This window comes from Liolophura sinensis, chromosome 12, assembly GCF_032854445.1.
Source record: "Liolophura sinensis isolate JHLJ2023 chromosome 12, CUHK_Ljap_v2, whole genome shotgun sequence".
Taxonomy (NCBI): Eukaryota; Metazoa; Mollusca; class Polyplacophora; order Chitonida; family Chitonidae; genus Liolophura; species Liolophura sinensis.
Genome location: NC_088306.1, coordinates 25,727,319 through 25,754,712, shown reverse-complemented (window position 1 = coordinate 25,754,712; position 27,394 = coordinate 25,727,319). Strand labels below are relative to the sequence as shown.

Genomic DNA, 27,394 nt, shown 5'->3' with positions numbered 1-27,394 from the left:
TAATAGATAGAGTAAAACCCGAGCAGCGACGGTGATGTCACAGCTGGCAAATGGTCACAGGTAACCAGTGAAGTACGGTCTCGTCTGTTTATCTCAGTCCGGGTTTTATTCTAGCTGTTCATGTAAATGTATAAATAGCAGCAAATTACACGCCCCCTAGCACCATGGCTTAAGCAGAATTAGGTAAAAAAAATCCATTGATGTTAATTCCAAGTTATTAGATGTCACTGGTCTAGAATTACTCAAAATGATGCGTTGTCATATAATCAGATTAAATCTTTCCATGGAGGTGAAATTTGCAGGTTTAAATGAAGTTTAGACAAAATGTTATTCACAGTGAAAATGCTTCGCGGTGAGCGCGTTGAACTACACCACATTTCAGGCTGAGCAATCTTAATAAAGTCTTTGAGGACAAAAAAAGGAAACAAAAGCCCAAATACCTAGTTGGTAAATAAGAATGTGTTTATTATTAGACATAAAATATGCTGAAAGCCATTTCCCGTCCACACTTGGTCAGAAGATAAAATCTCATAAATGTACACATTGTTTTGGATGAGATATTTACAGAGGAGCACAATGGGGTACTATGATTCTTCAATCTTTTCTCATGTTTGCAAGGTGTTTATTCCAGCAACTTCTGAGGGCATTCTTCTGGGTGGACTGATAAAATTACACTTCTTTTGAAGCCTTGAAATTTGTCAATCCAAACAATCTGATTTTGTCACCAAAATCAAATTAAAAACGTAAATAAATTGCACTAACATTTGCTATTTCACATGCAAAACTCCTGAGGAATTAGAGTATTGATCTTTATGAACATCTGGAGTACTCGTTATGTATCAATACTGCTGCTCGATTCATCATCGCTCAGGTCCCAAACCTGAAAATGGACAGTAACAACTGATTTATCTGATTGAACACTGATTCAAGAATTGTTCATGTAAGTTTCTGGTCTGAAACTGAAAGTTATCCAAGTCAATACCGTTTTTTATAATTTTGCATACATGTATGTAATTTGAAGCTTTTTCTGACCAGAAATGAACAATACAAATCATGTACAGTCTGTACATTGCTCAAAATGTGGTGCTTTGATATTGAATCATCATGTCAAAGCGGCCCTGATTCATTGATCTGACCGTAAATGATATCACAAAAATTTTTTTACATTTTTTACAAAAAAAAAATTACATTTTTGTAACCATACAGACATTTACAGCCAAGTTTGCTTGAGATTTTTTCTGGATTTACAGCCACGTGAAGATGCTTTCGTCTGACTAACTTTTAACATTTACATGTACAGCCAATTACTGCAAGTTTTTAATTTGAGGTGTAATATTAAGACATACAGCCAAATATACATGTCCCACACCTTAATGCAAATTTTGACATTTGCAGTACAACAAAGTCCCGAGTTTAGATGAAGATTTCAACAATTGCAGCACACATAAGTTTGAAGTGAGATTTCTTCCACATTTACAGCCAACAAAGTCCCGAGTTTAGATGAAGATTTCAACAACTGCAGCATCTGGCGGAGACAATGGAGTGATGGCCGAAAAAATGCATAAAACCCAGCCTCATTATCTAATGATTTTAAGTGACATGTTACTCAGATTAATGTACCCTTTTTCAATATTTTTTACACTCAATTTAACAATACACACAGGGGTAGCTCATTATGAATAAATAGTAAATCTGGCCACTAATCCTTTAAGGAAGTTTTTTTTTTTCCAAATTTAATGCCATCCCAAGAGATTTCCAGTAAACTTAAGCCCGTTTTAACCAAAGCCAACTCGAGTGTGAGCTGAGAATCTGGCCATCTGTAAACTTGCCTCCATTTCACCTGTCTCTGCATACATCTGTGTGAGCCCTGTCATATCCTCCAGGAAACTGGGCTGGTTAAACGCCTTCAACAGGAAGTCAAATCCCTCTGCCTTGTACCCATCCAACACCTGAAAAGGAGAACTTCAAGAATTGATTGCCACTGAAGGAGAAGACCTCAAAAAATCAAAGTAGGCATCACTAAACTGATCACTTAAAACTATGCACAAATATACTTTCATTTATTTTTTCAGATTTTTGTGAAAAGAGTTAAAGGTGTTCAAACACTTGCCTTGTAATGTGGGCTTTATGGACCATACTCTCAGAGTTTTGGAACTCTGTCCTCACAGGAGGTTTTTCCAAGTCTAAGTCTTTTCTAAGTCTAGACACTAAATGTTGGAATAACTCTCTTTACACATAATTACAACATTACTGAAATAATGTTCCCAAAAATTCCTTTCTTCTGGTGAACCTCAGGGAAAAAGTTCCTAGATAACATCAGTGTAGCTCACAAAGCCCACCACAGTATTCAAATATTTGAATGCCTTTCAACACTTTCAAAAAATCTGAAAATGATAAATAAAAAGAATTTTTCCCCATAGTTTTCAGTTGTCTTTATGATGAATCTTACTTCAAATTTTGGCTTTGTTTTACTTTAAGTTATTATTAGTAAATAATATTCCAAGTGCCTGAGTCTGCTTTCAGTTTCTACTTTGACATAACATCACCCCCAGGTGTTGTGATATCAGTCACGTCACCCAGGTGTTGTGATGTCAGTCACATCACCCAAGTGTTGTGATGTCAGTCACATCACCCAAGTGTTGTGATGTCAGTCACATCACCCACATGTTGTGATGTCAGTCACATCACCCACGTGTTGTGATGTCAGTCACATCACCCAGGTGTTGTGATGTCAGTCACATCACCCACGTGTTGTGATGTCAGCCACGTCACCCAGGTGTTGTGATGTCAGTCACGTCACCCAAGTGTTGTGATGTCAGTCACGTCACCCACATGTTGTGATGTCAGTCACGTCACCCAGGTGTTGTGATGTCAGTCACGTCACCCAAGTGTTGTGACGTCAGTCACATCACCCACATGCTGTGATGTCAGTCATGTCACCCAAGTGTTGTGACGTCAGTCATGTCACCCAAGTGTTGTGATGTCAGTCACATCACCCAAGTGTTGTGATGTCAGTCACATCACCCAAGTGTTGTGATGTCAGTCACATCACCCAAGTGTTGTGATATCAGTTATCTTACGAGTACGTTTCAATGCATGAATCTTTCACATTAGACATTTAAAAACATTGCAGGAAAATTCAAAGTATAATAGAATTAGTCTTTATTTTATTTATTTGAAAGTTTTATGAATGCGACGCAATAAATTTATTTATTTATTTATTTGATTGGTGTTTTACTCCATACTCAAGAATGTTTCACTTATACGACAGTGGCCAGCATTATGGTGGAAGGAAACTGGGCACAGCCTGGGGGAAACCCACGACCATCCGTAGGTTGCTGACAGACTCCCCATGTATGGCCGGAGAGGAAGCCAGCATGAGCTGGACTTGAACTCACAGCGACTGCACTGTTAGAGGCTCCTGGGTCATTACACTCAGCTAGCGCATTAACCAACTCAGCCACGGAGGCCCCTGATGCAATAAAGGAAAGAACAAAACCATTCATAGCTTTGGACCACTTTTTTACAGCTGGGAAGGAGTTTTATGAATTCCCCATTATAGACACACTGTACATGTACACAAAGTATAGTACTTTGTCTTACCGTTTTGGAACAAGCTGTGCATTTGTCAAAGTAACGGCTGGCTGGAAGAACATTGTGGAAACGGGACAGAAACCCTCGGATCTGAAAAATGGAGACATAATATTATTTGTATTACTGTGGGGCTGGATGGGTGCAGCTGGGCATCAGCCCATTTTGCTAATATGGAAACCCCTAGAGAATTTGAGACTTAGAAACTTGGTCAAATGTTGTTTTACACTCAGAATAAATTTTCTCCCAACATTAGAGGAGGGTGTAAAAATAAACATAAAACCTAAAATTCATTTAGTTTGTGGCAAATCAGGAGTGCGCCAGCAATTTTTCTGGTTATGGAAGTGTTTTCCTGATTGGGAGGCTTCAAAAAGCAGGAAAATGCTGTAAAAATCTAACAAAATATAAAGGTGGGATTTCAGTTTCATTTTTATTCCACTTTTGGAGATTTTAGGTTCAACTGCAAAATACTAAATAACTGGTCTTGCTTTATGGTAAAAACCTCCTTTTCACATTTTGTCTGTGTGCACACCTGGTGGGGAACGAGGCCCAGTGATGAGGAAAAGTCTTTTGTCAGGTGTTCATCTTTAGCGCTGGTTTCTGCTCGTGCCAATCCTCTGAGGAAGTAAATCAAACATGATGACATTAATTCCACCCTGCTGATAGTTGTGGGCAGTGTGCAAACATACATGTTAAATAGAGATGACCATTCAAACAACACCGAATGGTCACACAATCTACAGGATGGTATATTTACCTTCCAGAACAATATGCTGCCTTGCTGTTTATTTCTGCAAATAAAACGGTTTGAACTTGTGTACGTGTTAGATTTGTTTTCATAATTTGTATGAAATATTGGGATTTCTTTCAGCAAGAAAGGTGCTATTTCACATCATCACGGAACCATGATGTTTTTTTCACTTTACTCCTGCTGTCGAGGTCTTATTGTTATTAAGGTCCACAAACAGTGGGAACGGTCGAATGTTGAGCTTTCCTATAAATGTACGTGTACCCTAATCTCATAAAAGGCCATATTCATCTATTCATGGGAATTGTTTTGATTGGGTCTGACAGCAACATGCAGATGGTCGTGGATTTCCCCCTGGGCTCTGCCCGGTTTCCACCCATCATAATGCTGGCTGCGGTCGTATAAGTGAAATATTCTTGAGTACAGCATAAAACACCAATCAAATAAATAAATAAATAAATCTTTGATTGGAGTTTTACAATGTATTTCACTGATATGACAGCGGCAAGCATAATGATGGCAGCAAACTGGGAGGAGCCTGGGTGAAACCCACAACCATCCGCAGGTTGTTGCCAGACCTTTCCATGTACGACTGGACAGGAAGCCAAAATGAGCTGGACTTTGAGCAACTCACAGTGATGGCATTGCTGAGACACTTCTGATTCATGGGCTAACCACTCGGCCACGGAAGCACCCTCTATTCACGGGGAGAACACTATGGTAAAGCATGTGCCCACAAGTAGGTTGTATCGATGAGGAATATGCCAAACAGGCCATATTTGACCCACATGTACGTTAGAATACTCCCCATGAAGAGGTGAATATGATCTATAGAACTTGCCAGACCTACTTTTCTGGGTGCTGGAGAACTGAGACAAACAATTCCACAGCCAGAGCACTGGCGATCATGGACATTCCCGGACGAGACACGGTACACTGCTGGTCAAGGGTGCGATCTTTGGTGGACTATAAAATATACAAACATAAACTGCAAGTGAAAAAAAACAAAAATAATAATAATAAACGCCAGCAAAAGCATGGAATAGTAATGAGCTTACAATTCTTCCATGACATTTATTTATTTATTTATTTGATTGGTGTTTTATACCGTACTCAAGAATATTTCACAACATTATATTTTCAAGAATATTACAACAGCGGCCAGCATTATGGTGGGTGGAAACCAGGCACAACCGGGGGAAACCCACAACCATCACAGGTTGCTGACAGACCCTCTCACGTACAGCCGGAGAGGAAACCAGCATGAGCTGGACTTGAACTTTAAGCAACCTCATCCATGACATTAATAAAGTCAGATGTAATGGCTGCTCCCCTTGATTTTCATTAACTCCTTTTTGGTTAGAGAGATCAAACACCAATAGTAGTAGTGCTATCATTTCAACACACACAAACATAAAGAGCTGCTTTCAAAACAGGGAAGCAAGTGTTTGACAGGACACACAGTGAACAGATCTGGGAACATTAAAACGGTTGTACCCTGTTCAAATCTAGTTTCTTACTTTTCAATTAATTCTTTTTTTTGCTTTGTGGTGGTGTTTCAGATGTCGCGTCACGTCTCAAGCTTATATTGCACATGTAAGTTGTCCCTGCCCCAGGGGTGTGACACTGAATTGCATCCTGTTTTCCTGACAAAAATACTACACGACTGGTTAATTTCCCGCTCAAAACCTGCTGTGTTCAGCTGCAAGTTTAAACTACTGCCAACTTTCCCTCTTGTACCAAGTTGTGAGTATTCTACAAAATACTAGAATATTTTCCAAACTCTTAATATTGTGGAATTACAGACACCTTAATCTCAATGAAATTATTGTGATTTCCAAGTGACTTGACACTCTTTCGCGAAGTCATGCAAGGCAAACATTTCACCCTACTGCACACGTGTGACTGTTTACAACCAATGGCGGGCCTACAATCTACTGAGTGAAGAAATGACAATGTACTTTACACTTGCTCACTTTCAGTCAAAACTTCACATAATCTATCCATTAGTCATTTAAATACAACAAAATGTCAGAAATTCCAACCTTCCTCTACTGTTGACCAGGCCATACTATATATCACATGCATGTAATAGTCCCAGATTTGACCTTGGCCAATTACATACTATATATCACATGTATGTAGTAGTCACAGATTTGACCTGGGCCTATTACATACTATATATCACATGTATGTAATAGTCCCAGATTTGACCTGGGCCCATTACAAACTTTAAATTACATGTATATAATAGTCCCAGATTTGACCTGGGCCCATTACATACTATATATCACTTGACCTGGGCCCATTCCATACCATACATCACATGCACGTAATAGTCCCAGATTTGACCTGGGCCAATTACATACTATATATCACATGCATGTAATAGTCCCAGATTTGACCTGGGCTCATTGCATACTATATATCACATGCACGTAATATTCCCAGATTTGATCTGGGCCCATTACATACTATATATCACACACATGTAATAGTCCCAGATTTGACCTGGGCCCATTACATACTATATATCACATGTATGTAGTAGTCCCAGATTTGACCTGAGCCCATTACATACTATATATCACATGCATGTAGTAGTCCCAGATTTGACCTGGGCCCATTACATACTACATATCACATGCATGTAATAGTCCCAGATTTGGCCTAAAATTTCATTATTGATTAAGTTGCTCATTTCTGCCTGATTCCATGAGTTCTAATGATCTATGATAGGTCTTTTGAGGATGATGTCCAACTGGCAAATAGCAAGTTGCAGCAAGTAATACTCTATGACCTTTATCTGCCTCTTATAAAACAGAAGGAAAATTCAAATATTTCGAATATTAAAGTCAGATTACTAGCCTACATTTCAGTCACCACGTTCGTCACATTATCAGGAAATATGTACAATAAAAAATACACAGGCTTATATACATGTAGCTGCGTAGGTGTAACATGTATACACATAATTACAGCAGAGCAAAGCACTGTATGTATTTCCTGATGATGGCACAAACATGGTGGCCAGAATATAGACTGTTCATTAGACTTCAATTTTCAGAGTTAGTCTCCCCTCTGTTTCATGCAAAACTCATCTGTGGAACCACTGGATTCTGCCTCTGATGATGCACTTGTTTAGGAAAATAATTTCAGATCCAATACAATGTATGATTTATTGTTCAATTAGTGAAACAATGTTAATTAGTATGACACAGAGACTCACATTTCCTGGAGCAACAACATCATTACAGAAGTAACAGCCAAGCTGATGCCCCGGAATTGCCTTGGACCAGAGGGCGAAGTCTGACGTCCCGGGAGGCGGGCTCAAGGGCGCAGCAGGGTCCTTCTTAACACCATGACGCAACACCAGGTAAGTGTCAAACCCCAGGGCTGCATTGATTACAATCTAAAATAGCAACAAAAAGCGATCTCATATATACACGTACATAAATGATCCTGCGAGGCCTTCCTTTGAAAAAATCTTAGTCGGGGGCCCGTTCAGAAAAAAACAGAGTAGGTTTGAAGGGAAATCTTTATTTCTATTCTGTCAAATGAGAAGGACATGTATTTTCAAAAAGTTACGAAATTCGACAAAAGCACGCCCCCTCCCTCCCCCCAAAAGCTTTACAGTAGGGCTCTTTTACAAAATTATTTTTAATAAAACAATTCTTTTTGTGAAACATTTTTTGTATATAATAACTCAAAACACTACTGAATCAGAAGCATTCCTTAACTATGATAACATAGTCCCAATATTAGAGCAGGAAACATTGCACAGCTATAACGCCTGGACTGACCTTTTGTTTTGCCGCGCAGATCAGAGTTGGCAGCCAGCGACTCTCCCGAGTATCCATTAACAAGAAGACTGCATCATGCTGTTCTATCAGCTCTTCCAGCCTTTTGACATCCTCCCTCGTCTGCTCAAGAGCAGCCTCTGGTAAACATGATCAACAAGTGTCATTATCTCTCTAGCACACTGATCTATAAATCTGACATTTTTAAAATCTTCTCTATGGTTTGAAAAGCTTTGACAATACAATATTTTCTATCATATCACAAACCAACATGTTCCAGCAGCCTGTGGATAGTTGTGGGTTTCAACCAGCCTCTGCTCGGTTTTTCCTCCCACCATAATGCTGCATGTAGCAGCCATTTTATAAGTGAAATATTCTGGAGGACGACGTAAACATCAATCAAATAAATAAAAACATAAACAAAGCATGTATAGTAGATTATCTGTATTTTACATAAAATAAAACCCCAGTTGGAAAGAATTTGTACCAGAAAAGAATCCCGTACATAACATAATTACTGCAGTGGATCAGTCCTTAGAGCATCGTGTAACGTGACATAGTTCACAAACTTTGAAGATTTAAGATTTCCAGGCATTTTCAAGGCTTTCAAGGCCCAAAATTCATATTTTCCAGGCTACTTAGAGTAAATGTTCCACACTTATACAAGCTTACAGCAATGTATCATTCTTTCACATATAGACAGCGGTTTATTACGCAATTTCAAAACCGTTGGAAGAAGAGACAATGTCAGTATACTCCTTGCAGTAACTCTGATTGGATGTCTCACTTCCAAAGCTTTTCAAGGCCCAGCTATAACAAAACCCTGATTTTCCTGGCTTTTCATTGCCTGGAAAAATACTTCCAAATCCTGGTTTGTTCAACATTTTCAACGCCCAGTAGGCCTGTATGAACTCTGCAGTGAAGTTTAAATGCCATAAATACTGTGTTACCAAGAGACCTAAAGGAAACATGAAAATCACAAAAAATGTCATACTAGTATTGTACAGTTCGAAGTATAACCCTTATATATGAAAAATATCCAGGCATTTCACCTTTACATAAATACTGAAGAAATCTGTTATTTTCTTATTCAGGTACTCATGGACTCACCTACGACAGTATGCCCTGGCATAGGAATGGACAGACTGTGTCCTGTGGAAGACTGCAAACAGCAAAGCGAACAGACAATTCATACAAACACATGAATACTGCATTTCACCTCAGTTCAGCATTTTTCACGTGACCTATTTTCACTGATGACCTATTTTCTGATGAATTCATCAACCTTATAGGGTCAATTAAGAGAGGTAATTTTTTTGGCATTTTTTTTTTATCAGAAATGTTTTCCAGTACCCTAACCTTTTCACATACTAAAGAGCAGCTTTCAGTGCAATTTGTGCATATTTTTAATTTGATTTTGGAGACAAAACTACATTGGTTTTTTTTTTTTTTTTTTTTTTTTTTTGATTGGTGTTTTATGCCTTACTCAAGAATATTTCACTTATACGACGGCGGCCAGCATTGTGGTGGGTGGAAACCGGGCAGAGCCCGGGGGAAACCCACAACTATCCGCAGGTTGCTGGCAGACCTTCTCACGTACGGCCGGAGAGGAAGCCAGCATGAGCTGGACTTGAACTCACAGCGACCACATTGGTGAGAGACTCCTGGGTCATTACGCTGCGCTAGTGCTTTAACCAACTGAGCCACGGAGGCCCCACTACATTGGTTGGATTTGCCTATTTCATGGCTTCACAAAAAGTGTAATTTTACCAGTCTACACAGAATAAGGACAGCTTGCAAGCATGCAAACAGGTGGATGAATTACAGTATATATACATGCAGAAAATATTAAGGAATATGCCAGGTGTATGGCATGCCACGTCATTATTTGCATACTTGTCACACACTTCTAGCATTCCACTACCAACAGAAATATCAAAGGCCACACCTCTATACACATGTGTTATCTTCAGCCTATCAGGCAGTGCCTTTAAACTACTTCAGCCAGATTTGCCGCTCAGCTCGTCAAATCTCCCGTATAACAAGTCTTGAACACGGAATACTTCATCGAGGTAGATCATCTCTGCTGAGGAACTGACTTTGTGTGGACGACGTCACAGTCCATTGTTGATTCGTCATTACACCTCCATGTGAATAATTTGAAGTTTTCGCCAGTTTTGCAATATACAAAGTCTCACAAAACCGGAATAGACAAAGATGAGTGTATTTACATTAAAAGTACAGTTTCAGTATGTTTTTATTTCTGGCTTTTAGTTTTCACTCACCACTCCAGGAAAGATTTTCTGTAGAGCAGCCGCAGCTGCTTCTGCCTTGGGTTGTCCCCCTTGAGTGCAATCTTCAAACACAAAGAGTGATTGTCTGACAGGGTTAGAGTAAGAGATACGTCCATTGTCCACCAGGGTGATCGTGCGCACTCCCCAGCCCTGAAAATGCACATTTATGACATTACAACATGATTGCCAAATCAACTACACGCAAGCACACAGTTTTAAAGGTAAACAAATATCATAAAATATTACATTACATATTACACTGAAATGTTAGGGAAGTTACTTTAACACTTACTATAACACAGGTGTCTGAAAAAAGTTACAAAAAACTTATTTATAGTAGACAAACGATAGAGACAATTGAGGAGCTGGGTGCTCATGAACTTCCTGAAGAAAACAGGTGTCATTTGTACCTCTGGAACAGGTTGAGGCACGTGATCGGTAAATAAATGTCAGGAAAAGTTGGCAGACTTTTTTACAGTAGGACTTTATTAACCTTTTGCCACAAAAAAGTTCAACGCCATGGTGTACAAAGAAAAAAGGTAGGAAGCGTCGAACTTGAGGCTTAACTCTTTCTCTCTTATTTCCACCATAATTCTTCAACCTTTTCAACCACCACTGTGACCAATATTTTGAAGCATTCTGATAGAACTATGGGGGGTAAAGAAATAATTTACAGAGTTTTATGAAGCTTGAATCTTTACGGACACAAATATCATAATAAATCTATGCAGAATTTTTTTTTCCGAAAAAGGTAATTTTAAGATTAAAAACGCTGAAGAACTACAGTCAATAATTGTTTTAAAGGCATTTAAATTTTAGATGAATGACAAATATATTAGAATAGGCTACGACATTTTGAAGACAACCAAAAGCCTACCAGAAGACACCTGGCGACATTACAACCCAGGGTTCCAGAACCCAGCAGCAAACATTTGGTGTTGGCTACTGTTTCCAGGTCAAGTTCAGGCAGAAGTCGCCACCGCATCAGCTTCAGGTTTAGGTCAACGGCTGATTCGGCCAATCTGCGGCAAACATAAACACAGCAGGTCAGACTTACTCCAGCTTAAATCCTAAAGCTTTACCGCTAATATTATGGTTTCATGGATGGAGGATTTACTCTGTGGATCATACCAAGATTTGAACTCCACAGGGAAGTACATGTATAAGCACTGGAAAGCTTCTCCTGTTACAGTTTGGTGTTGTTGCCAAAGAAAAGACTTGCCATTCCCAGTCCTCCCCACTTAAACCCTTCCCCTCCCAAGACCCACCTGTACAGACCCATACCTCCTTGCATGGTACCTCTCAGGTCACAGAAAGGGAAATTCCAACTAGCTACTGTTTGTACAAGTGCTGGAAAACCACTCCCCTATCAGTACCATATGGTTTCCAAAGAAAAGACTTGCCATCCCTACTACCTCCCACTTAAATCCTTCCCCTCTCCAGACACATCCACATTCACAGCCCTTGGGCCCAACCTGATTAGTCACAGAACCAGTGTAACGGTTGAAGGATTTTCTCCGCTGCTCACACCAGGATTTGAACCAGGATCTCCACAGCCGAAATCCAGCTGTCAATCAACTAAGCTACAAGAATATTCCCACTGGTTAAGTACTGCCACCCCTAGTTCTTCTAGTTTTTGGGACATTTGGTTTGCTCTTTGTAGCTAACATACATGTAATTGTAGCAGGAATATTTGGTTTCTTTGTTTTCACATTATATCAATGTAAATAATGTAAATAATATTTGGGCTCTAGCAGTTAAAATTTTATTTACTAATTCAATGTTATCATGAGGCAAATATGTCAACATTTCAGTTTCCAGTACCAAAAAGCAATGCAATGGGAGGTTTGATTTTGACTTATTGTAACCTTTCCTAAACATTTGCAAGGTTTTTATTTAAGCAAATTCTAAAGGCGTAATTCTATTTAAACTCATAAAATCATTCTGTGAAGCTCTGAAATAGGCCTATGTTGTTTTGTCTCCTGAATCTAATTAAAACTGTGCATAAATTGCACTGAAAGTTGCTCTCTTATATGTGAAAACATTAAGGAATTAGTGTAAGTCAGGAATGGCTTTGTTGAATGAGCCCCCTGTGTGACCCTGGGGTCATACCTGGTGGGGTCCATGGAGGGAACTGAGATCCACCATCCTGGGGCCTAGCTTGCCACGCACATTCTTCTCCCAGCCTAATACTTTAGGACATTCTGAGAAAGAAAATCACAAAAATCACATTTATGTGAACAATCATTAAACATGATGAAACTGAAGATACTATGCAGTAAACTCTTATTGTATTAGAAAGTGCTCTGAGAATGCAAACCTTTGACCCAGTAATATGTACACATCCCCCAAATCTTGACAGTTTTGAATAAGAATTATTTACAAAAATTTTTTAAAATTCCTAGATTCAGATTCAAATCTGGTATTGGCACCAAAATTTAATGCATTGGCCCACCTGTGCACAAAATTTCATCCAAATCTGCACTTACCTATGTTTCAGGGCTGACAGACAAATAAACACTGACAAAAACAGAACTTTCATTGGCCGAGATAACAATCAAGTAATTCTGTAGAAATTAAGCCTCTGTTCAGCAAACTTTTACAATCTGGACATACCGGTCAAGTTTCCAAGGGGAGATAACTGCACAGTGAACACCAAACTATGGCTGATATCTCTACTCCCATCTTTGGATCTGTCCCTAAGACATACAACCTCGACTTGCTGCAGTTTTTCTCCCCTGCAGCAGAAAAAGAAACAATCTGATTCAAAGAAGTTGGAAATATTCGAATCTTAATGAGATAAAGCTGGTTCCAGAACTCGATCACAAAACGAATCTCACAAAATTTTACCAAAATTGGACACTATTTGAAGCAGTTATTGCGAGAAAACCAACCACCAATGAGAATGGTGAAATCATTAAGTATGCAAAGCACACACATGGATCTGACAGCTTTTCATACTTGATCACAGGGTCTACAAAACATACGCATGGATCTGACAGCTTTTCATACTTGATCACAGGGTATACAAAACATACACATGGATCTGACAGCTTTCATACTTGATCACAGGGTATACAAAACATACACATGGATCTGACAGCTTTTCATATTTGATCACAGGGTCTACAAAACATACACATGGATCTGACAGGCTTTTCATACTTGATCACAGGGTCTACAAAACATACACATGGATCTGACAGCTTTCATACTTGATCACGGGGTCTACAAAACATACACATGGATCTGACAGCTTTCATACTTGATCACAGGGTCCACAAAACATACACATGGATCTGACAGCTTTCATACTTGATCACGGGGTCTACAAAACATGCACATGGATCTGACAGCTTTTCATATTTGATCACGGGGTCTACAAAACATACACATGGATCTGACAGCTTTTCATACTTGATCACAGGGTATACAAAACATACACATGGATCTGACAGCTTTTCATATTTGATCACAGGGTCCACAAAACATACACATGGATCTGACAGCTTTTCATACTTGATCGCAGGGTCTACTAAACATACACATGGATCTGACAGCTTTTCATACTTGATCGCAGGGTCTACTAAACATACACATGGATCTGACAGCTTTCATACTTGATCACAGGGTCCACAAAACATACACATGGATCTGACAGCTTTTCATACTTGATCACAGGGTCTACAAAACATGCACATGGATCTGACAGCTTTTCATACTTGATCGCAGGGTCTACTAAACATACACATGGATCTGACAGCTTTTCATACTTGATCACAGGGTATACAAAACATACACATGGATCTGACAGCTTTTCATACTTGATCACGGGGTATACAAAACATACACATGGATCTGACAGCTTTTCATACTTGATCACGGGGTCTACAAAACATGCACATGGATCTGACAGCTTTTCATATTTGATCACAGGGTCTACAAAACATACACATGGATCTGACAGCTTTTCATACTTGATCACGGGGTCTACAAAACATGCACATGGATCTGACAGCTTTTCATACTTGATCACAGGGTCTACAAAACATACACATGGATCTGACAGCTTTTCATATTTGATCACGGGGTCTACAAAACATGCACATGGATCTGACAGCTTTTCATACTTGATCACAGGGTCCACAAAACATACACATGGATCTGACAGCTTTCATACTTGATCACAGGGTCTACAAAACATACACATGGATCTGACAGCTTTTCATACTTGATCACAGGGTATACAAAACATGCACATGGATCTGACAGCTTTTCATATTTGATCACAGGGTATACAAAACATACACATGGATCTGACAGCTTTTCATATTTGATCACAGGGTCTACTAAACATACACATGGATCTGACAGCTTTCATACTTGATCACAGGGTATACAAAACATACACATGGATCTGACAGCTTTTCATATTTGATCACAGGGGTATACAAAACATACACATGGATCTGACAGCTTTTCATATTTGATCACAGGGTCTACTAAACATACACATGGATCTGACAGCTTTTCATATTTGATCACAGGGTATACAAAAACATACACATGGATCTGACAGCTTTTCATACTTGATCACAGGGTCTACAAAACATGCACATGCATCTGACAGCTTTTCATACTTGATCGCAGGGTCTACTAAACATACACATGGATCTGACAGCTTTTCATACTTGATCACAGGGTCTACAAAACATACACATGGATCTGACAGCTTTTCATACTTGATCACGGGGTATACAAAACATACACATGGATCTGACAGCTTTTCATACTTGATCACGGGGTCTACAAAACATGCACATGGATCTGACAGCTTTTCATATTTGATCACAGGGTCTACAAAACATGCACATGGATCTGACAGCTTTTCATACTTGATCACAGGGTATACAAAACATACACATGGATCTGACAGCTTTTCATATTTGATCACGGGGTCTACAAAACATGCACATGGATCTGACAGCTTTTCATACTTGATCACAGGGTCCACAAAACATACACATGGATCTGACAGCTTTCATACTTGATCACAGGGTCTACAAAACATACACATGGATCTGACAGCTTTTCATACTTGATCACATGGTCTACAAAACATACACATGGATCTGACAGCTTTCATACTTGATCACAGGGTCTACAAAACATGCACATGGATCTGACAGCTTTCATACTTGATCACAGGGTATACAAAACATACACATGGATCTGACAGCTTTTCATACTTGATCACATGGTATACAAAACATACACATGGATCTGACAGCTTTCATACTTGATCACAGGGTATACAAAACATACACATGGATCTGACAGCTTTCATACTTGATCACGGGGTCTACAAAACATACACATGGATCTGACAGCTTTCATACTTGATCACAGGGTCTACAAAACATACACATGGATCTGACAGCGTTTCATACTTGATCACATGGTCTACAAAACATACACATGGATCTGACAGCTTTCATACTTGATCACAGGGTCTACAAAACAATACACATGGATCTGACAGCTTTCATACTTGATCACAGGGTATACAAAACATACACATGGATCTGACAGCTTTTCATACTTGATCACATGGTATACAAAACATACACATGGATCTGACAGCTTTCATACTTGATCACAGGGTATACAAAACATACACATGGATCTGACAGCTTTCATACTTGATCACAGGGTACACAAAACATACACATGGATCTGACAGCTTTTCATACTTGATCACAGGGTCTACAAAACATGCACATGGATCTGACAGCTTTTCATATTTGATCACAGGGTCTACAAAACATACACATGGATCTGACAGCTTTTCATATTTGATCACAGGGTCTACAAAACATACACATGGATCTGACAGCTTTTCATACTTGATCACAGGGTCTACAAAACATGCACATGGATCTGACAGCTTTTCATATTTGATCATAGGATATACAAAACATGCACATGGATCTGACAGCTTTTCATATTTGATCACAGGGTCTACAAAACATACACATGGATCTGACAGCTTTTCATACTTGATCACATGGTCTACAAAACATACACATGGATCTGACAGCTTTCATACTTGATCACAGGGTCTACAAAGCACACACATGGATCTGACAGCTTTCATACTTGATCACAGGGTCTACAAAGCATACACATGGATCTGACAGCTTTTCATACTTGATCACATGGTCTACAAAATGAATTTGTAAATCTAACCATATCAAAATCAGGACAATACCCTAATTCTTCTAATTTTTGAGACAGATATTAACGGTGCTGAAAGCAGAATATTACATATAAATATAATATGCCAAAATAGGGCAGCCAGCGTCAAATTAGCAATCAGTCACAGACATTGACATTAGAAGTTTCAAACTGCAGGTGCTTTCTACGGCCAATAAAACACCAACAATTCAAAGTAACACCTGATACTTGGTATTTTGAATTTTTCCTTTGTTTTTGCTACAAGTTAATGCAAATAAGAATATGATTTGCAACACAGAATTCCATTGAAACCAATATTTAATGTAGTAAGTATGCTGCCACTAAGTTCTAGCACAGGCCATCAGATGAAAATTGGCACCCAGCTCCTACATGTGTATGTACCGCAAGATCTTGCTGACCTTACCGCTAAAAACACTGCAGCCATTAGAAAAGCCAATGTGCTTCATTGTATCCATTCTTACCACTGATATGAGGCCAAGCAAAGAAAGTTTCTCAACGTCCATCCTGGATAAGCTTCTAGGTTGCTTGGGTCAGCGAAACCAAGAATGACCTGAAAGACCACAGCCATTATTGTTAACAAAAACTGTCATGAGGGGAACAGAAAAACATATGAAGTAACGAGGACCATTAAACACTACATCTAAAAATTCACCGACCAGTTTTCAAAGATTTTTTTTTTTTTTTGCTGACAAAAGTGAAGTTAAATGTTCGAATTGTACTAAATATGATCCCCCAATGAACAAGGAGGCCCACACACATTATAGTGAACACAAATCACACAAACATGAACTCGCCAAACTACATATAGTCCTCACAGACAACATTTATAACATCCAAACATTTAAATTAAGAATGATAGGTGAGAGAAAAAAAATCTTTAAAAATTAGTTTCAAAACACACTTCTTTGGGGTCTTTCTAATGATGCTCACTTTGCTCTTGATGAGATGGTAAAGCATCTTTGTTAAAACCAATCTTTACCTATTTTTTTTTTTAATTTTCCATTGTATTAAAAAAAATGAAATTAAAGTTTGGCAAAAGTATCAAGTTAACCGTACTAATAATAACAGAGTCTACAAGTAACGGCGTAAAGCACCAATCAAATCCTTTTTTGTTTTAATTCACAATTTCTTTTCAACATTGTGAACAAATTGCATGAGTTGCTTAGAAAACAGAATGGTGCACAAGGCACATCGTGTAAACATGACCCCACCCTTTGTGATTTCTCCAAGTAGGTCTTCACCGAGGACAATTTCTCCACAGTCAGGGATTCCTTATCCTCTGAGATCATGAAAAACCCTGTGGAGTGTCTTATCTGCAGCGCATCATAGGACGTCAACAAAGTATTGATCTGAAAAAGGATTTTAAAAAAAGGCAAAAAGTGTTACTTGAATGGGATAAAAAGGCCACTGTTAATAATTGTTAGTTTTATCTCTTTATTTATTTGATTGACGTTTTACGTCACATTCAAAAACATTTCACTTATACAAGAGCGGCTAGCATTATGTTGAGAAGAAACTGGACACAGCCTGAAGGAAACCCACGACCATCCACAGGTAACTGGCAGACCTTCCCACGTACAGCCTGAGCTGGACTTGAACTCACAGCGACCGCATTGTTGAGAGGCTCACGGTTTACTGTGCCACATTGGCGTGCTGACCACCTTGGCCACGAAGGCCCCCTTGTTCATTTTAACGATCAACTTGGAACGGCATATTTTACATCAATGAAATGGCCTCAAGGTTCAGTTTCTTTGCACTTATAGCTTTTTCAAACTTTAGAATCATTTTAACACTATGAATACTCTAATTCATCAACCTTTTGGCATTCTTGCAAGGTGTTTATTCAAGCATACTCTGAGGGCATTACTCTGTGTTGACTGATAAACCTGTACTTCTGGTGAAGCCCTGAAACTGGCCTATACAGCCAATGTAGTTGGCTCCAAAATCAAATTAAAAATGTGCAAAAATTTCACTGAAAGTTGCTATTTCATATGCCAAATGGTTGAGGAATTCCCCTAGTAAAGACACAAATCTAATATTTACTGATAGGTTAATATGATCTATCCTTGGAAAATACAGAAAATTTGATTTGATTAGCAAATGTGCACTTTTGGAACCAAATCTCTGGTATAGCGTCTTTAGGTGTTGTTAGATGAAAATCTAAGCTAGCCCATTATCATACAACAGAGAGCAACAAGTAGCCACATACCTGAGGCAAAATGAAACGCTCGTTTTTGACCAACTGACTGACTGACTGGCCAACTGACTGGCCAACTGACTGACTGATTGACTGACTGACTTACTAACTGACTGACTGGCCAACTGACTGACTGACATTACCATACGACAGCGAGCAACAAGTAGCCCCATACCTGAGATGAAATGAAACGCTCACTCAAATGCTGCGGTAAACTGCACAGAGTTAAGTCCCCTGGATTGAGGCATGGAAATGCAAACCAGTAGTAGAAGATGTATCTTTTTAGGTCCTGTCAACAGAAGGAAGATTAGATATGTGTCAGTAAATTACATCTGTTTACAGAGCTTAAAATAACAAACAACAAATGTTTAACCTACGTTATGCAGGATGTCAGTAGTAAACCAAACTCTATGGGCACACACATTTTGTTCTGATGTAATCTTAACGAATTTTTAGGAAAACATTAGAGATGCCACTTCAGAGAAACCAGAAACACACTCACGTCAATTGTACCCCATACTCACGTGACTTAAAGGCAAAACAGGGTTCAGGTCACGTCCCTTTGGTTATAGAAATAACTCGACAATAATTGGTTAAAACATGGCAGCAATTTTCTCCATATGCACGATTTTGTTTCTTTTGAACTGCAATTTCTCTGTTTAATATGCAAAATCACAAAAATAAAATGGTATGTTCTTTTTTTATGTGCAAGACTTTAGCAATGCATTTATACATTTCCTTTTGTGTTGTTTTATTCTTTTAATCATCTTGGCAAAATATTAGTCACTTATTAGTCACTGACACGCTACATTACAAATACGTGTTACTTAACATGCTCCACATTCTATGCTCGCTCTCTGCCATGATACATATAAAATCTGTGTGTTTGAAATGGTCCGTTTAAATAATGCTTTTTAGTTTCCTGAACACATTAACAGGTGCAAATACTTACAGCAAAGGTCAACATAACAAATCTCGCCAGAACTTCTGTTTCTTCGATTGCTTTTCCTGATGATATTGCGTCCCATATCTAACAGAGTAAAAACATTTACATAGTACAATCCATAAACACAGCTATATGTGCTTCTTCATACACATAAATACAGTCATAGTTAAACTTTTTCTTCATGATTTATTAAACCTGGATTTTGATGAGAAATCCTAACAATATAGTACACACTTGTGCTTCATATTTATTTTATTTCAACAATACTACCAAGCGTCAATAATTCAGACTATTTCAGTTCAAAATAAATCAAAAACATAAACATTTGAAAAATAATCAAAGTTCACAATCAATCAGTCAATCCATCTACTGACTGACTGACTGACTGACTGACTGACTGACTGACTGGCCAACTGACTGACTGGCTGATTGACCTGGCTGCTAACTGACTGACTGGCCAAGTGACTGACTGGCTGGCTGGCCAACTGACTGACTGACTGACTGGCCAAGTGACTGACTGACTCACTGACTGACTGGCTGATTGACTGGTTGCTGGCTGACTGACTGACTGGCCAAGTGACTGACTGACTGACTGACTGACTGAATATTCCTTACTTGTTCCCCTGCTGTTTTGATAATCTTCTGTTTATCACAACTTTTGAATGTCTCCAGGGTGTTACAGTTCATCAGTGTGCCAGTGCTGGTAAAACACTTAGGAGGTGTCTTTGGAGGGCTGTAAAACGCAAACAACATCAAATAAGAAAAACATACTGAACAACAAAAACAGTCTGAGAGAAGAATAATTAGCTAAATACCTCCATGTGTCTTTGAAATGGTCTTACCACACACCATCAGCCAGAGAACATCAACTCCTTTCTCTTTGATCATTTAACATCCTTAACACTCCTATAAGTAAACTGATTTACTTCATACATATTTCATCAAGACAGAATTACTTTCGCACATATATTTCAATGTGTTTTGAAGGCAGGTTGCTAAATGTACAGACTACTCTGCATTATTGTGGTTAATTCTGATGTCTATAATGCTGAACAAAGTGTTTCCTTCCTTAAACAATTGTTTATGTGGAGAAGGCTGATACAACAAACTGAAACAAAAAGTACTGTAACTGAACATTTTCGTATGTTTGGAATATGTTATTCAAGCATATTCTTTGAGCACTATTTTGTGCAAAATGATACTTTCTGTGAAACCAGCACAACTAATTTAGTTTTGTCTCTTTAAAATTGGGTCTTTCCTATGTGAAAAATTGGAGGAATTAGGGTAAAGCATTAAATAGACTTACTTATCAAAAGCTGTAAAGTCCACACTCAGCCTGCTGGGCAACCCTGGGGCATCTCCTATTTGATAAAAGTCATTGTTAAAATATATACAGATTTCATTGAGTTCCATTTTCGTCAGTACCCACAGTTATTAGAAGTAATAATGTTCCGGGCAGTGTTTTACATCTGTGAAGACAAAGTTAATCATTTTTTCTTATGTATTTCAGTACCTGTTTAATGTTATAGTTACAGTTTTTCAGTTATAAAATGGTTGTCACTATTATGGCTGGAGGACACCAGAGTGCATGGTGTAAACCACTCACTTTTGGCAAGGTGCTAACAAACTTTCCCATATGCCCACCATATTTGTAAAGGCAAACAGCCAATGAGCACCTATTGTCACCACGATACCACAAGCAGAGAGAATGAGGGAATCTAGAAATTCCACGACCCACGACTGGTTTTAAACCAGCACCTTGTGTGTCCCAACTAGACTACGGCCTGGTTCCTTGAATATTTATCTGACTGGTGTGTTACGCCATACACAAGGACATTTCACTTAAAGGACAGCAGCCATCATTATGGTGGGCTCTATGCACAGCCATGTGCAATTTTGCTGGCAGACTTTCCCATGTAATAACTGAACAGGGAGCCTGCATAAGCTGAAAATCACTGTGACAGAATTGGGTGACAGGCTCACAACTGAGTCATTGTACTGTGCTAGTACTCTAACTACTCAGCAAGAGCACCCCTCACCCCATCAACTGCCCTCTCCCCTGATAATCATGGTGCAGTCTCCTGAGGATTCACTAATCTACAGGCTGACGTTTTGATGGATTCTGTCCACATTTAACCATTCACTATGTGACTCTCGCAGAACTTCATAATCGCAGTACAGATGACTACAGATGCAGAAAAGCTCTATTTATAAAATTGGTGAAACTTTCTCTCTGACCTTGTCCTTCTTTATATAAATATTACACATACAGCCTGTTTGTACTGACATGATGGCCTCTGATGGTGACAGGCCATATACAAATCTTAAAAACTTAAAATGTTAGCTCAAACTGGGGAAATGGAATGGTGCCAAAATGATGAAAAACAGCATGACCTGTGTGCGCACTGTTTGGGCAATACTAAATGCATTTCTATTAAAAGTCCATAATATGTAGTACATATACATGTCCATAACTAACTGTAATTAATAATCACCGAACAGATAAGAAAAACACAGAAATTTACATTCACTAAGGGGACTAATCTCAATGTGTATAGAAAACACTGTTGTGAATATATATTCAGTTCATATATAAGTTCATTATCTTAAAATATCTGATGAATTTAGATGTACATGTATGATATATGGAATATCACCCAGCTCTGCATGCAAAGCAGCTGTAGTGACTGATATAGCCTCTAGGAATATGAACAATAGATCATGCATTGTCACATCTACTGCAGCTGGTTACAGTATATAGACAATGAGTTAAGTTCAGCTGGTTACAGTATATAGACAATGAGTTAAGTTATATCCAGTATGGCCACTGGGTATATACATTTGCCATAATATCAGCTTGGCTTTAGCCATAGCTGCTGGATATATAGTGGCTGCTTTAATTTAAGTTTAACTGAAGGACAGATTCTAACCTGCACAATGGCGAGTGCATCAATAACCTACGTATAGACAGGTGTTGTAAAGCTGAGGTTGCTGTCCATGTTAGTCGTTGACCTCCAATTACAATGGCAGATTCTAGATGAAATGACTTCATATGCCACGTGATGCAAATTCCATCCTCAACTTAACAAATCTCTAATTAGTATATCACCGTTTAGATCTAAGGTCAATATACATGTAGGCCTGCATAAAAGCGAAAACAACAGGGAAGTTGTCAAGGCCAGGTTTGTCCTTTTGTTGGCCAATAAGCCCGTTATCAGATGTTCATTGTGAAAACCTGGTTCTTCAATGAATTGACGTCAGTCTACACGTTACATCGACCTCAACTGTAAAATTTAAAAAAAAAGGGGGTGGTTCGTGATTTAGTAATGACAACGTAAACAAACCATTTGAGTAAAATCCATGGATAGTTTTCGGCGATTCGTCCAACCCGTAAACATCTAACTTGTTCTTCGACAGCTGGGTACCAAAAGCCGGCTTCAAGAGCACTTGAAAATGGCACAAACTGTAAAATATTTTTTACATCTTCCATTCTGACAGTGGAACGAAAACACAGCTGTCATCTATGAAGTTTTCGTCCTCAAATGCTGGGGTTGTTGTTGTTCGAGTGTGGTCACATGACACGTTGACCTCTGACCCAAGATCAGTGCATCTCAATCAGTTGAGATCATGACGTAAAAACTAGGCCGCGTTAAATGAATAATTCATTACGAGCAGAATTTTGCAACATCTGCAGAATACTAGACAATTATTAATGGGTTTTTTTTCTTTTAAGAATACATCTATTACCAAAAATGTCCCTTACACGTGGTATGGTTTGAGTGAAGCAAATAGCGAGTAATAGTAGGCATATAGTGCACCGACAGGTAACATCGTCATGCAAGCTTTTGTCCATATCATGAAGAAACAAAATACAGATGCATATTAGAAGGGGACAACTGTATTTTATTTATTATTTTATTTCCTTTATTTTTACAATCATTTTCTCCAATATGCATGTATTAATTGCTGTTAACTGAACGTAGGATATCTATTTATTTATTTTGATTCTTCATGCTGAAGAATTTTTCTCTTATACGATGGCTTTTCGATCGGCATAAACCACGTACCGACTAACGAACTCTTGCATATGCATATGTGCATAAGGCTAGTTAATTAATGATTTGAAATATGAACCGCTAACATAGAATAGTAGGCTAGAGCGGGGCCTCCGTGGCCGAGGCGAATGGCTAACGTGGCCGTGTATCGCAATAACCCAGGAGCCTCTCACCTATGCAGCCGTTGTGAGTTAAGTCGAGCCTCATATACACGGATGATCGTGGGGTTTTCCCCCGGGCTCTGCCCGGTTTCGTCCCACCATAATGGTGGCCGCCGTCGTATACGTGGAATATTCTTGAGTACGGAGTAAAACACCAATCAAATAAATAAATATAGTATAGTATACATGTGACATCCTGACGACACCAGTATGTGATAGGCCTACATTTAGCTGATATATTTGAAGCATGTCAGCCTGGGTTTACACACATAATTACCGGACAAGAGAACGTGAATAGATATATATTATCGACTACAAAAGACTACAGCACCATTAATGTTTTTACAGAGAGTACGCCTATATCATACGAGAAGTACGATACGGTTACTGACGTTTTACAAGGAAAGAACGAAGCAACAGCGTCACACATAACGGAAACCTTTAGTTTTGTGCCTGCATGTATAGATGAACCTTTCATCAAATGCCAGTCTGTTTCAGCCGTGCATGGTCTTCCTCTCTCACGTGTGTGTATGCATGTACAGATACAAGACACAACATTCACGCGCTATGCACGTCAACATTTTGCATTGAACTTCAGCTGGCAAATTGGACGGAAAGACCCAGCAGACATCCATGGAAACGCAAGTTAGCAGTGTAAATCTAGCGAGTCAAACATTCAGTCCCTATAAAGTGAAATTCGTTAGCCATATACATCCGTCCTGGAGCGCTATTATGAAATGTCAAATGGGAAAGTCGACCCCCGACATTGGGGCATAATTACTCGAAAAACGGGGTGTGGCTCAAACTGTAAATTACAAAATTGGCTTAAATCGTAACTGCGGGAGGTTTACGTTCAGTCAGCAGACGCAATGCAATTCATCCGACCACTATTAATATGTGATTATACCTGTGATAGAGAATGTAGAGAACAGGTGTATAGCGGTATATAAGCCTAGAAGCAGCCAGCTTTTGTACACCCCGAGGTTGCTGTAACGGCTCGAAGCATGCTTGTGGACTGCCTGGTCACCAAGACAGATGATCGAACGTACGGAAGACCACGCATGTCGCTTCAGAAGATTTGCCGGCGGCACCGTACATAGGCGGGGGCATTGCGGGGAAACACTCCCCACCACAACACCCTCTTATACGCGTGCAGGATTCTGGGACTACATGATCGAGACAAGCAGTGGTTTGTTCGCTTGGCACAGTGTTTTGTTCCATGTTGAATGATAATGCACCTTACCGGTTTTAAGCAAATGGACTGTGTTCTTTAAACTGATATATTCTATGAAGAATCCAGGTAAGTCGATCTTTAATGTCGAATATAAATTTATAATGCAGAGTGATCGTACAGATGGTGAGGAATTATGTCGATTCTGTCACTTTTTTCGGATACTGTGATTACACCCTCAATACGTCTTGGAATGGGATAATATATATATATATATATATATATATATATATATATATATATATATATATATATATATATATATATATATTATATTTATATATGTTTTTCTGACCAGAGTGCGTATGCCCTGTCTGTATAAATGTAACCTACTTCTAATCAAAACTGATTTCTTATGTCCATGGGGGTTAGGGGAGTGGATTTAGACGGGAGATGGAGAGGAGAGGAGAGGAGGGGGACATAAGGTGGGTCACATTTTTTTTCGTATACACGGTACCCATGTCGTTTTAGAATAATTTGACAATGTGTTAAGAGAAGAAGGTTTAAAGAATCCACAAACAAACAATAAAATTTTAACGAAGGCATTTACAAACATGCCTGCTTGATCTGCAGTACCGCTATACAAGGAATTAACAAATAACTACATGCAATAAATATGGTGTCGAACAGTACAGGATATGGTACCACTGAATAACCTAGGCTACCACAGATGCCATGCAGTATTTCATTTGGCTCTATATTGCCCCGTTCCATGTGCGTGTGTTTTCATTGAGTGGAGTGTCTTCAGAAAAATGCTTCAATGAAAAGCCTAATGTGTTGAATCTCTACACAACACTGTTGCATGGAGACGCACCATACAGTGATGCGCACATTTGGTGTACAGTACGGTTACCAGCTTATTACTGACTGCAAAAAATGACGATGCCAACGCTGTATTCTGAACGCTGCTTTATCCACGTACAGGGGCGTGGGAGGCAATTTCAAAGGGGGGGGGGGGGATTGGGGAAGCAAGAATCCCAGCAAAAAAGGCGACGGTCCAAGGGCCGCCAAAGCCCAGTAAATTCTGAAGGAGCTATATCGCCTTAGAGACGATTTGCCGTGTATTGCATATGCCAATTGAGGTGTTATTGACTATTTAAGCTTGCCTGAAAAATAATTGAAATAGACGTTTAGCTAACTTGTTGACTTTGTTGACTTCTGGAGAACCACGTGTCAACAACGAACAGTGTAACAATTTATAACAATCTAACTCATAAACATATATAAATATGTAGGCCCATGTTTTTTTTTTTTTTTTTGGGGGGGGGAGGAGTCAAATGAAACGCTCCCCCCACTTTTGAAAGTGGGAAGGGGGGCATGGTCCCTTGCCCCCCCCCCCATCCTACGCCGCTGATGTATACCTATATCAGGTTTCTTCATATTGAGATGATAGTATATATTAACTATACCTCCGAGAGGAGGCCATTTTTTAGCTACACAGGACTAGTCAGTCTGTGTGTTTGTCTGTATATAAGCGTTCGAAGAAGTTATGCACGGATTTGGATGACATTTTGACGCGCATATTTTTCTTTTACTTGTACTAGCGAATAGAAAAGAAAATGTTCCTTTCTCAAAACTCTACATGTGGGTTTTGTACATTTAGCTGTGGTGGAGGTTTTTGTTCTCGGAGTTTCTTCTTTAGTTCAAAATACATTTCCTTATTAATTATACACATGAGCTTCACTGTTATGTACTTTCCTGACAGAGAATGCAAACGCATTAAATACGATAATTGCAGAAGCATGGGGTTAGAGAGTGTGCTTGTCCTTTAACAACATCTCGTTTTGCCTCGTCACCGCCATTCCCTAGTAGTATAAAAGGGGCCGAACGTGTCGTATTGTCGAGGCATTTGTGGAGGCATTTGAATATAGTTTAGTCCGCGCTCCGCAACCCATGAGCTAGCAAGGCGCGTGACGTCACGTGCGAAGCGCGCTCAGAGCGAGGCGCGAAACGTCACGCGTGGCGAGGATAGGTGACAGCGCGGTCTTGGCGCCTGAATTTCGTTGACGCCCGCACTTCGCAACCCCCATGGTCTTGGCACTGGAATTTCGTTACACTCGGCCGGCGCTCCCATCCCGCCACACTTTCCATAACGATCTCGCCCACCAGCCGT

At 39.2% G+C, this 27,394-nt stretch overlaps 1 protein-coding gene across 1 annotated transcript; it reads right to left on the bottom strand.

Annotated features, from left to right (window-relative positions):
- Positions 1-439: 439 nt before the first annotated feature.
- On the bottom strand, positions 440-23,386 carry LOC135479034 (ubiquitin-like modifier-activating enzyme ATG7). The gene is given in 20 exon segments (XM_064758744.1): positions 440-880; positions 1,830-1,949; positions 3,604-3,684; positions 4,124-4,208; positions 5,190-5,305; positions 7,569-7,751; positions 8,143-8,279; positions 9,250-9,301; positions 10,425-10,583; positions 11,311-11,455; positions 12,546-12,562; positions 12,564-12,637; positions 13,050-13,171; positions 17,153-17,241; positions 17,903-18,040; positions 19,064-19,177; positions 19,841-19,918; positions 20,450-20,567; positions 21,141-21,195; positions 23,179-23,386. Coding segments are annotated over 18 exon segments (1,830 nt in total). The 5' UTR covers positions 20,522-20,567; positions 21,141-21,195; positions 23,179-23,386; the 3' UTR covers positions 440-832.
- Positions 23,387-27,394: the final 4,008 nt, after the last annotated feature.